The sequence below is a fragment of the Ambystoma mexicanum genome, chromosome 8, assembly GCF_040938575.1.
Source record: "Ambystoma mexicanum isolate Mex_15411 chromosome 8, UKY_AmexF1_1, whole genome shotgun sequence".
NCBI classification, from domain to species: Eukaryota; Metazoa; Chordata; class Amphibia; order Caudata; family Ambystomatidae; genus Ambystoma; species Ambystoma mexicanum.
The window spans coordinates 444,544,010-444,557,011 of NC_090929.1; the positions used below are offsets into that span (position 1 = coordinate 444,544,010).

A 13,002-nucleotide genomic window follows, 5' to 3' on the forward strand; every position below is an offset into this window, starting at 1 on the left:
AGAAACCACGTGTCTCCAATGGATTGAGTTTTGAAAATAGACATTCCTGCAGGTGCAGTGAAGAGAGGAAGTATCCTTCCTGCAGCTGGCTCAGGATGTGATGGAGCAGCAATATGCGGAAGGTATGGGACCAGATGAACTTGAGATAGATGCAACTTTATTATTTCAGGCAATGCCCATAAAAGTACATGGAAAACCCACAGCACAAATGTTATACAACGCAATACAATAGCTAAAAATATTTTTAAAAAACATCACAATAAAATTACATATGTTACAATAAAAGCGCTCTCAATTCCGGCACATGCTCAACATAAACCTATATTTGTTGCTCATAGATAACACTTGGAGGGATTAAAATCATGTTAAAAGCTGTAGGTGCACCTCTTAACCACCAATCTCTAAATAATGGACAGATATTTGTGCTGCAGTTTCGTGTATAGTCGGTATAACAAATCCTCCACATACTGTTGATTGCAAGGGCACCTATTCAAATCTTTCCTTCTTTGATTCTGCAAGGTGCATTTCTTAGAAAGTAGGTTAGACCTTAAGCAAAGGAAGACTGTCCTTGTATCATTAAGCCAAAACATTTATTTTGATGCTCCCTGTTCGTTCTTCCTGCTAAAATAACCCACATTGCTTCTTTTATTAGATTCACAAGCCTCACTTTCAATTTGTTCTAACTTGAAAAAGGCCTTGATCAGTTTCTCCTTGGCCTCACCCCCCCCCCCACCTGATTTGCCATATAAATAATCCACCAGATCAAGCCGTTTAAAAGTCATCTGAATATAGTTTAGCCATTTTAACTTATATTGTACGTCTGAGTCCAAAATATCCTGAATTAATTACTTTGTCAATGATAGAACTGGGTTAACCCAGAGATGGAGCCAGTACAGCAGTGGTTGGAGCTGAAGTAGATCTGAAGCCAACATCACACCACATTCCTCATCTAATATGAAACCAGGAAAGCCTTGATTCACCCCCATAAATTTCCTATTAGGAACCGATTTTCTTTCCTTTGAATATACAAATGCCCCCAAACTGCTGCTCCATACATAGCCACCGGGGTGGACTTGGCTTCACAAATACGTAGGGCGTGCTCAACTGGAAGCAGGCCCATACTATTTCCATAACGCAGTATGGAGCCATTAACGTGGGCACATTTACTGGCCTAAGAATCCATATGCATACGCCACTCAAGGCCTTTAGAAATGTTCACACCCAAGTACAAAAAAGAGCTAACCCATTGCATGGCATGTTCTTCGGCCAATATGGTTTGTTTGTACTTTTTAAAGTCCCAATAACCCATTACCTTTGATTTTGCCACATTCATTTCCAGATCTCTTTCTGACATGTAACTACACAAGCCCTTCACTAACTCTTGGAGGGCCCTTCCCGTTCTTGCAATAAGAACAGCATCATCAGCATACATTAACACCAGGAGGAGTTTTCCAGCTAGCTTAGGTACATCAACCGAAGGTCTTTAAAATGGCAGACCCTGAATTGATATAAAAAATAAAAAGCAACGGTGCCAAAACACATCCCTGTCTAACACCAGAAGTTGAATTCATGGGGTCTGATAACTCCCCTAATGTGTTAACACGTACTCTTACTGAGAGGTCTGTGTGCCTAGCTACCAAGTGATCCAGTAAAGAGGGCGGCATGTCAAGGGATTTCAGGTATATCCCCAGCTTCCCACGATTTACGCAGTCAAAAGCTGTGCTTAAGTCCATAAAGACTACATAAATGAGGGCCCCTATAGCTATGGGCATATTTACCCAAAATAAGAGAAAAATTCAGGATTTGGTAAACCCTTCCCAAGCCTTTATAGAAACCGTATTGGATATCTGATAAAATAGCATTCTCCTCTACCCAGTACATAATTTTCCCATGGAGTGCCCGGTTAAACCATCTAGCGGTTGTATCAATTAAGGAAATTGGACGATAGCATGCTGGATCTGCAGTGTTCCCCTTCTCTTAAAGATCGGCAAGACGAAAACCTGGTTACAGCTGAGTGGAATGGTCTTAATACATGAGATAATATTACACACTCTAGTAAATAACGGTACCCGAATTTCCCATTCATATTTAAATAATTCAATTGGGACCAAATCTGGACCATCAGTTTTCCTGTTAGATAAGTTTAAGTGTGTTATCCATGTCCTTTTTAGAAAAACTAACAATCATCTTGCACATGGTCATGAGATGCTCCATTTGTCACACTTAGGGACGGCCTTAATGCAGCAGTAGGTGAATGATCACTGGAGTTACACATTCATGAGTAATGATCGAACAATTTTATTTTGCAGAAATCTGAGCTCCGAGTCCATCTTTACTGGAATTATTATTTAAACCTGCAGCAAATCTCCAATATAGTTTGGAGTTGCCAGAGACAGCAGCCATTTACAGGTCCTTCCCTCTCTTTGCAGCCCATTCTGCTTGCATTCCTATACAATAGCCTAAAGGCTGAAATTTCCCTGCTGCACCTAATTGGGCACTTCAATGCTATGAGGAGTGATTGTTTAGCAGACCTACACTCGTTCCCAAACCACCATAGCCTTTTATTGTCATGCTTAAGCTTTTCAGGACCCACAAAAGCCTCACCTGCAACCCTCATTATACTGCCCCATTTATTCAGCACCCCGTTTGAATCGGTAAGGGGATTCAGACACTTCAAGGCATGGCAGGGCATTACGAATACCTCGACATCACATTGAGTACACAATAATGGTTTACAGATGTCTTCAGCAATAATTTTTTATTCCCTTGAACAAGGTCATCTACTATTCAAGGACAATGGAAATTTAATAGCTAAAGTCAAAGGGTCGTGGTCACTTTTCAGATGTGGAAGCACTTCAAAATTATGAATCAAGTTCCAGCTAGATATATCCACAACAAAATAAAGTATACCTAGCTGGAACATCAGAGGGGCACCTGTCATTTACTGGACGCAAGTCCAACTCCTATAACCTTAACAGGAACTCCCGACCAGGGACATCAGAGGTTAGATCAGACAAAACCAGAATGGGGAGATGCAAAGCTGCATCTCCTTCACTTTTTGAAGCCATCTCGCATAATGCATTTCCCATGTTTAGGTTAAAGTCCCCTCCCATATAAGGGCTTGCCTTGGGATTCGTCACCAGTAGGCATCAATCCCACTTTGTGAAGTAACTCCTCTAGCTGGCTCCCATGGCTTTCCCTCCTTGTAAAAGTTCAACACACGCAATGCCTTACCAAAAGACAATGTAATATCTACAATCAAAAGGGTATCCGATGAAAAACCTTTATATACTTACACGGCCCATCTGTGCTGCAGAATAAATAGCCAAACCACCCTAGCCTCCTCCCCCATCTACGTGGAGTCGCACTTACAGAAATCAAGAAGCAATTCATTAAATCTGGGGGAGTAACAGACCAAGTTTCCTGAAACATAATAAGATCGAACTGGCTCAAATAGTCCAACTCTGGATCACTTAATCTACTCTCCAGGCCTGAAATCTTACAAGACAATATTTAAACAAAAGAAGGCTTTGCGTTTGCTAGGAAGAAGGTTGAACATGTTTCACACAGAATGGGCTGCACCAAGTCCCTTGCACTAGCTCAAGTGACAAATGAAGTAAGCCTCTTCTCAATTTAGCTTCAAGCTGTCCCGGACTCAAATCCTTTACATTCAGTTTGTTCGTCCGGACGACTGACAGGTAGGTGCAGTCCAGCTTGTATACTAGCATCAGGACCATGCAATTTGATAGCATTTAGTCGGACCAGCCAACAGCCTCAATCTAGCCCAACACACATTACACTTGCTTCTTCTCAGCCAACCCTCTACCCCTTCCATTTCCGCTCACCCACCTACCCTCCCTCCCTCCCTCGGGCTGCACCCTTTCTTCATGGTCTTCGCTTGCAGATTTCTTCTACACTTCATCAGAAAAATTGACTTTGCTACATTGATCCTTTTTCTCCATTGTCTCCTTCCCTTCTCTCATAGCTTTCAGCCTCAACTTGGTGTAACTTCTTTGTCACTCTCCCGCCTCCCCCACACCCCATCTTCCTGCTTCTCCCACTTCCCCCTCAATTAAGATACTACAGTGCTCCCAGGATCAACCTAAATCCACTTCGCCTACCACATAATACCTGCTCCCCTCCTCCTCCTCCTCCACCTCCTCCTCCTCCTCCTCCTCCTTCTCCTCCTCCTTCTCCTCCTCCTTCTCCTCCTCCTTCTCCTCCCCCTTCTCCTCCTCTGGAATGCACAAACCCTGTTCAACAAGACTTCCTACATCACTGACCACTACAACGTATCACCCTCAACCTGGAAGCCTATTCCTTTAAGATGGAGGATTACTTCCTTTATGGAAGCTCCTGCGCAAGCCAAATCCTAAACCAGCTGTAAGAACTTGAGGAAAACTTAAAACAAAGTAAAGTGAGGATTCTGAGCAAGGTCTTCGTACATGAGCACTAAAAAAACACCACATGAAAGACTTACTGAATCTGCTCCAGAGAAAGGAGCATTATTAGGATAGTCCCCAGTGCAGACTCAAGTTTACTGTCTTCTTGCACAGATCGCCTTTCTGTAAAGGATGAGACCGGCATTGTAGGAGGTGAAATCATGTGTGGTTCCCAGATTTCAGTGTTGGATGTCCAACAACCATCCAGTGCCTATACAGCACTCGAGCACCAAAGATTCAGAGGTAACTGCTCCGTAGAAACTTTCAATGAAGCTACAAAATAGCCCTCAAAGGACTTGGTTAATTCCGGATTTATGGGAACAGAAAAAGAAAAGGACCATGTGATGATCTGGAGGTTCGTTTTCAATGAAGATTGTTTTCCTTGGCCACATCCTGCTTTGCCAGGAGGACCCTGTGCACCATTTTAGGGTCATGCCTGCACAACTTAGCCACATATTGCTACAAAACCCAGGACTCTGTCTTTAAGTGTGGGCACCACTTTGAGCACTGATTGGCTCCCAGAGGGACAGGTGACACTGTCTCCCTTATTCAGTCTCCCCGGGGCGGCTGCAGCCCAAAACCCCTGCTCAACCCAGGACTTCACAGATCTAAACCCTTTACCCAACCTCTGCATCCACATAGGGATTCTTCCACCTATCCTATTGCATGTTCATTTGTGATCAAAACAGCATTGTTCCTCTGTGTAGATAAATACAATAAAATAGGAGTACAAATAGAATTATGGATTATCCTTTCACTGCAGAGCTGCTGTTATCTCACAGGAGCAAGCAACATTGCTATTTTTGGGTCAGTCTTTTGGTTACCATAGCCTCCTTCTGGCCCAACTCAAATATTACACTTGCTTCTTCTCAGCCAACCCTTCACACCTTCCATTTCCGCTCACCCAACTACCCTCTCTCCCTTGAGCTGCAGCCTTTCTTCATGAGGTCTTCACTTGGATTTCTTCTGCACTTCATCATACATCTCGACTTTGCTCCATTGATCCCTTTTCTCCATTGTCTCCATCCCTTCTCAGCTTTCAGCCTCAACTTGGTGCAACTTCTGTCTCCCGTCCCCCCCCCCCCCCCCCCCCCATCTTCCTGCTTCTCCCACTTACCCCTCAAATAAGATACTCTGGTGCTCCCCAGATCAAGATAAATCCACCTTGCCTACCCCAGAATTACTGCTCCCCTCCCCCACCTCCAAGCAACGTTACTTGGCCTCTGGAATGCAAACCCTGTTCAACAAGACTTCCTACACCACTGACCACTACATCTTATCACCCTCAACTTTCACTGCTGCAGTTACAGAAACCGGGATCTCCTGCATTACGGCTAAGCTAGCAGCTCTCCACACAGACTGTGCTACCTTCTCCCACTTTGCAAGACCTGTTGGGAAGGGCGGTTGTGTGGGGTTTCTTATTAATAAGGTCCTCAACACTGCCCCGCTACCCCATCTCACATCAACTCTTGCTCTTCAATATGCCACTATTCAAATCCTCTCCCTACCATTCTCACTGTTCTGGCTTTGTAGTCCCCACTGGTCAACCACTCTCCCCCCCCCCCCCATCAGACCCTTCTCTTTACAGACAACCCCTTTGTCATACTGGCAGATTTCACTCCACAAGCCCTTTGCAGCCACCTGCCCTGAACTTAAATGCCTCCCATCTGGCCACTCCTTTTACTCCCACCACAATCAGTCAACCTCCTCTGGTGGGAACTCTCTTGTACTTATTCTCTACAAATCACTCTATAACCCCTCCATTGACTCCCTCCCTATGATCACTCCATTGTTCACTAACATTTCGATTGTTCCACCTACACCTCATTTCCCCTATTCAATGACAGAGGAAATTCAGGCAGGACTCTTTTTCCTATTCATACTTTTTCAATGGACCAGACTTTGTGGCTTTCACTAAGCACTTACGGCTCCATTTGACCAATATGATTCTGCTTGCACATTCCCACCTACCCGTCTCAGTCCTCAGCCTTGGATCACCTCTGAAATTCAGACCCTTATGACAAACATGCGCCGTGACCTATAACACAGACACAGATAACAGACACCAACCGCACAAAAATTCCCTTGCTGCCCTAACCTCTGCAATGGAATGCCAAATCCTCCTACTTCACAAACCTAATCTTCCTTCACGATCACAAACTGCCTACAGTTCAATCTCTGCTCACACCTTCCAAGGCAATATCCATTGCCTCCCCTATATGTAAATTACTTTGCTCACTACTTTTTCTCTAAAATGTGTGACTCGCAGCCCTCCTCGCTCTCCCTCCCCGACTTGCATTCTGTCCACCACCTCCCCCTGCCTCTTTCCTACCTCTCCAATTGAATTAGCCCCCCCCCATCCGTCACAGTGCCAACATAGCTTAGACCCCTATTAACCTCGCTCACCCCCTATACCTCCCTCCGGCCCTCACGATTGGACTGCTCCCCGCTTCCTCCAAATTGGTAACTGCCCTAGCCTGATCAAAAACCCTTTGCTGATGCAAACATCCCGGCAAACTGTTGCCCAATTGCTCCCCTACCCCACTATTCCAAAGTCCTTTAGCAGGTGATTTTTGACCAGATCATTAAGTATCTTGAGGATAATGGCCTTGGAGATCCACTTAATTCTGGCTTTCGTTGTAAACACCATTGAGACAGCACTCCTTCGGGTCTCCAACTTTCTCTCCAATGTTCATCACTTGTGAGACAGGCATGGTATCAAGAGAGACGATGAAATTGAAGTTTCCAAGATGTTTATTAAAATGTCAGGATGGTGAAAGGCCCAACTTTCCCTGTAACCAAGGTAGGGATATTGCCAGCCGAAAGAAAACTAAGAACAGTCTGTCTGTGGGACCAAATGAAAGGTTTGTCTGTCAAAACCTATGCTTGCTCTCACATCTAGAAATAAACAGGGTGTGGGGCTACTTAACAAAAACAGTGTTCGAAAGTAAAGTCTCAGCTGTTCTCAGCTTCAGTTCTTCTTGGGCTTTCCATCTCAGGCTCAATACAGTTCCAATAGCTGTTTAGCTCATCAATGTTCAACTAGGCCTTGAGGCTCCATTCCACAAGTTCAATATGGTACAGTTCACACAAAAGAAAGTTCAAGAGGTTCCCTTCCCCAAGACAACACTTCCTGGCTCCTTTCATTCTCAGGGTTCCCTTCCCTAAGATGTCAATCCAGGGTGTCAGTGTCTTACTCTCAATGTTTTTTGCTGGTCTCTTCGATTCTCAGGGTTCCCTGCCCCAAGATTTCAATACAATGTTTCAGTGGCTCACTCACAATGTCCTTTGCTGGTCATCATTTAGGACTCCCTGGTCTGGGCGCAGTTATCAGACCACACTGTCCACCAATCACAAGTCACGCAACCAGGAACCCTATGATTCTGCTTGGCTTGCTTTCAAATGTCTGATCTTCACAGTAGAGAGCACTTGTCTAGGCAGGACACGCAACCACAAGTCTCTGCCTTAGATTTGGTTAGCCCCTCAGACACTTTTGGCTTGGGCTTCAGGTTTTCCACACCTGGCTTTCCTTTTGGTTAGTGTAACACTTTTCTGCATCAGTCTATTGCTTTGCCACAAGCTCATAAATCTTCCTCACATGTGTGGTTTCAATGTTTGTTCAACTTGCCATATGCTTTCATTTGGTTCACAATGCTGCTGACAGTGCAACATTCACCAGGTCAGTTCAACTTTCAAAAGGTTTGTTTGATATCCAATATCACAATAGCAGTTTCCACTTAGTTCGGTATTCAATATGGTTCGCTTTCACTTCAGCTTGCGCACCGTTACTTGCCAGCGGTCCCATGGGAGAGCTCTGGTCTTCTGGTGTCCTTTGACACTCAACGGCTCTTCACGTCTCCCTTCTGAGTCTCCTGCTGTGCCCGCTCACCTCTTCCGAAGTCGGGAAGCAGACTGCGTTCTCTGCTAGAGATGCTTCCTTCAGCTCAGCTGTTCAGCAGCTCCATCTGTCCACCATCCACTCTGAAGGCTCCCGGTCCTGCACACGCCACCTGTTCTCACCGGGTCTTGCAGGTCATCCAGGATTGTTGACGGTCTTCAGACTTCCTAGTCTTGCCCCAACCCGGCAGTTCTCCTTCTCTACTCACATGGTTGCCTCCTCTTCCTTTATATACCCGAGCCCTCTTAAGGGGATTCAGGTGTGTGTTGTCTTGCCTGGCTACAATGAGCCCAATTAGTGGGACCTGCCCGACCTTCAGCTGTGCATGGTCTTACACCTCTCTTCCTCGTCTCAGTACGAGAGTGGTGTTTGTAATAGGAAGTGTGCATTGCTCCCAGTAGCCTTTTCCTCTCCTCAGTACTTGGTGGGTATTTACAGGGAAAGATTGGGCATGAGTGGACATAGCCCATGAAGGCTGAGGGAAGGTGGGGTGTGTCTATATTAGGAAAAAGGGGGATACCATGTCTCGCCATCCAGCACCCTCTCCCCAATCCATAAGGACCCTCCATCCATGTGATCCTCCCTCACTTGTCCACCCCCCAGAGTCGGGATCCAAAGGTGATGGCCCTTCCATGGCCACCTGAGCATAAGATCCCCAAGGAGCCAGCTGTGAGGGTGCCTTCTGGTTTCCCACACTCCTAACTGTCCCATATTCATCCTTTTGGACCATTCTGCTGCTTTCGACGCAGTCAATCAATGCCTTCTCCTGCTCACACTTCAGGACCTTTCGCAAATCTGCTTCTGCATGCTTAGCAAACATCTGACCCCACCACTCTCCCAGCCAGCATCCCCAAAGAATCAGTCCTTGGGCCGCTGCTCTTCACCCTCTATACCTTCGCCCTAAAACAATATCTAATCCTTTGGCTTTCACCATCACCTTTTTACTGATGGAACTCAAATGTTTCTCATTTTTCCTCCTTCACCCTAGCCATCTCAGAACAGATTACGAACTGTCTCACTGCAATGGATGGCTCTCTGCTGCCTCATGCTAAACTCTTCATAAATGGTATTCTTTCTCCCGGCTTCTGATGCAATCCTTCCCCTCCTCTCTCCCATCTCCTTTCTACCAGGACTTTCTCCCTAACCCAAGGCTAGCAATCCCGGGGTCCTCTTTGATGGCAGCCTACAACTGCAACAATTAATCATTACGGCTGCCCCTGCTGCTCACATTCACCTTTCCAACATTCTGAAAATGTCTCCTTTTCTTACTAACCACTCTACAAAAACTATCTGCACTCATGCCTCGATTCTTCACCAGAGGGAAGCAGGAAACGGTTAGCATAGATGACAACCTTGGCGTCCTGCAGGCGCTAGATATATGACTGCTGATTATCCGTTTCATGAGTCTACTACACATGCCTAGCTGCCTCCTGTCCCATCTCTCTCGGAGTGCAGCTACTGTGAAACGCGTTAATGTAATTCGGAACAGTGGGCTCGTAAGAATAAAATATCCACTCCAGACACGCACCTCTCCTATCATTATGCTCACCCTCTACTCTACACCAACACCCCTCGATCAATTTCGGCCTAGCTGCTCACATACAAACAATAATCCATGAACACCTCAACATCCCGCTAGAATGCAGCTACACCCTACGAAAGAAAAAAAAAAAATAAAAAATAAGTCTAGTTGCACACAAGTGTCCTACACAGACCCAATGCTGCCAGAATGCAGTCTCGGAGACAAACCCCAGACTGCACCCATTCAACTCATCTCTCAATGCAACCAGACCCAATGTTAGGATGCAGCTACCATCAGACAATCGCATCAGCTGCTCACATGAGTGCTCCTAAGCACCCTATGATACCCTACTCGCTTGATTGACTAATCTATGGTCCCCAGGGACGTTCAACCAACAAGCGCTTTGAGGTCATACCAATGCTAATAAGAGCACCATTATATAGGCCAAACAACATAACATGTTCAGAAAACTAGACTACAGCTGAAGCCTACTCCTTGCCCCCCACATCCCTCATCTACTTTTTCCTCCATCGAGACAAAGACCTTAGCTTTGCTACCCACGCTATACAACCTACCCAGATCCTCCCCAACTACTGCCTACCGACAACTTGCTTGTTGGCTCTCTGTGCACAAGTGCTTCCTTTTCAAGTTCTTTCTCCTCGTCTACAAAGATCAATGGCCTTACTACTCCGTACCTGTGATTGAATCTCAGTTTACTCTCAATCTCGTTCCCTACAATCGGCCTCTATTACTATTTGTTGTTTGCTTATTAGGTGCTTATAAAGCAAGTAAAATATTGTTTCAAAGCGCCCTCACCATTCCATACTCTCCTTGTGCCTCCTCCTGCCAGCGCTCCTTCTCCCTATTCTACTGGAACCAACTGCTCATAACAACCAAGGGCAGCCCAACTGTGAATCTCTTCAAAGCTCGGTTTAAACTTCACTTGCTGCAGAGGGGTGCTTCCCCCCCCCCCCCAAAACCCCCCCGCCCTCTTCCCCATCCTCCATACCGGACCACACCACCGCCTCATCCAGTAAAGCTAAATGTAACTTTTTATATTTAAATAGTACTCTGTAGCCTGAAGTTTTTGTCCCTGGAATAGGTCTCCCCTTTTCTTTAACATGCTTAAACTGGCTCACCATTGGTTCTCATCTTTGCGCTACTGAACAGGTATACTCCATGGGAGTACCTCTTCTATAAAATGTGTCATTGCAAGTCATTTCTGTTCGAAAGGGTCATCCCTGTTCCTCAAATAAATACAAATACTTTGCTGTCAGCAGTGCCTTTTTGGACCTGTTCCCCATCATATGTAGCCTGACGGCGCACACGACTCTTTCAAGTCAATCCAGCACCACCTGCTCCCAAAAGCACAGCAACAAAAGGCTTCAATAGACAATTCAAAGACTGGGATCATTTCAGATGAATGCATCAGAAAAGGTGAAAACTGATCAAATACCTGATAAATGTGTGCTTTAGAGGATGTCCTTGAGATTCATTTGAAGTATGTTTTCTTGTTAAGCATGTTAAGTGACAAGAAGTTAAAGAAATCTGTGCTCAGCCAAATTTGCTTACCGTTGCCGACAACTCACCTCTCCATTACCATCCTTCTAGACCTTTTCGCCAGCTTTGATAGTTTGGATGATAACTCCCTCCAACTCTTTTCCCTCCTTGGCTTCGAGAACACCATGCTCTAATGGGCGTTCACTCATGTAATCTCCGAACGCATAATAAACTGCCTGCCAACTGCCGCTGGATGGTTCTACGCTGCATCATGCTAAAAACTCTTCAAAGACTGAAGCTCTCCTTCTCCCTTCCTCCTACAGGAACCACACTGTCCCTCCGCATATGGTTCCTTCCGGACCACCTCGCCTTATCACCTGTGGCTCACAACCTTTGGGTTCTAGAACAGTTACCTGAAACTATCAGTTCATCATGTCCACTGCAATCCACAGCTGCTTAACATTTGACAAGGCTGCACACACCTCACGCACCATTCAGCTAAAACCCTTCACTCCAGTCTTGTGCTTAGCAAACCGGGGGGGCTATTGAGAGCCTACTTCTTGGTCTACCCTTGCACTCATTTGCACCCCACAACAAAGTTCTTAACTTTGCGACGGGTACCCTTTTTCACCTACCCAGATCCCCATACATTTACCTACCATCATCCTACTGGATGGCTCCCCATGCAAAATCACTTGTAAAATTCCTGCCAGATCTATAAATCCATCCATTGTCGTCACCCACCCCCCACAGCACTACCTTGCTAAAGCATCTCACGGTATTCTCCCTCTAAAATTCTCTGCTACTCGTCTCTTCACAGCTTAACATTCCCCCTGTTGACTCCTCCAGCTTTCATTTCTTTTCTCCACTTGCTCTACTCCACTGGAAGGCTCCTGACGACCCCCCCTGGCCAAGGACAGCTCTTCAGTGGAAGCCCAAACTTCAAATGTTAACACTGCTAGCAACAAAAGGCCCAACACCCACATGGCCAACAACTATCAACTCAGCTCTTGCATTTGGCACTCAGCACTATGATATTTGTAAATATAAGCACTGGCCCAAGGCACTCGCTGTTAAAAATAGTTGGGTCCCCCAGTCTCTGGTATATTTTGCTAATCTTACCCCTCAATAACCTGGTATAAGTCATTCAAACTAAATCCTTATGTAAAGGAAACTTCCCATGGTTCTACATGTGCTCTCAGTTATTGCCAACTGTGTAAGACTTTTCTGCTTGAAATGACATCCTGTTCTTAAATAAATACAAATACATGCTTTACAGAGGAGGGCTGCATCACCATCTTCCCAATACACATGTAACAGCCATTTTTTCTGCAGGTAAAATATAAGTCTCACACAGTTTATCGCATAGTCTTGGAATCAGCTCCCCTCCCCCCACATGCTATACAAATCCACTCCATGCATACCTGCTCTGGCCAGAGAGGGAATGGTGCCAAGGGAGAGTGCCCTATGCAGTCGTCCACGCAGAGAGGACGGGGATGCTCGCCGATGGCTGCGGTAGACTTGCTGGTTCATCATTTGGAGCATGCTTGGAGGAGTCAGCACAAATGTCGATAGGCTGGAGGAATCAATCTCTCCAACATTTTGAAAGGGGGCCAAAGAGTCACCAGAGAGATACCTGT

The 13,002-nt window shown here is 45.6% G+C and overlaps 1 protein-coding gene across 2 annotated transcripts in view; it reads right to left on the reverse strand.

Moving 5' to 3' along the window:
* TMEM201 (transmembrane protein 201) overlaps positions 1-13,002 on the reverse strand; it is a 353,510-nt gene that overhangs the window by 164,727 nt on the left and 175,781 nt on the right. For both annotated transcript variants that reach the window (XM_069610021.1, XM_069610022.1), the window contains exon 7: positions 12,787-12,998. In XM_069610021.1, coding sequence (XP_069466122.1) covers positions 12,787-12,998 — 212 coding nt within the window. The remainder of the gene's footprint in view (positions 1-12,786; positions 12,999-13,002) is intronic.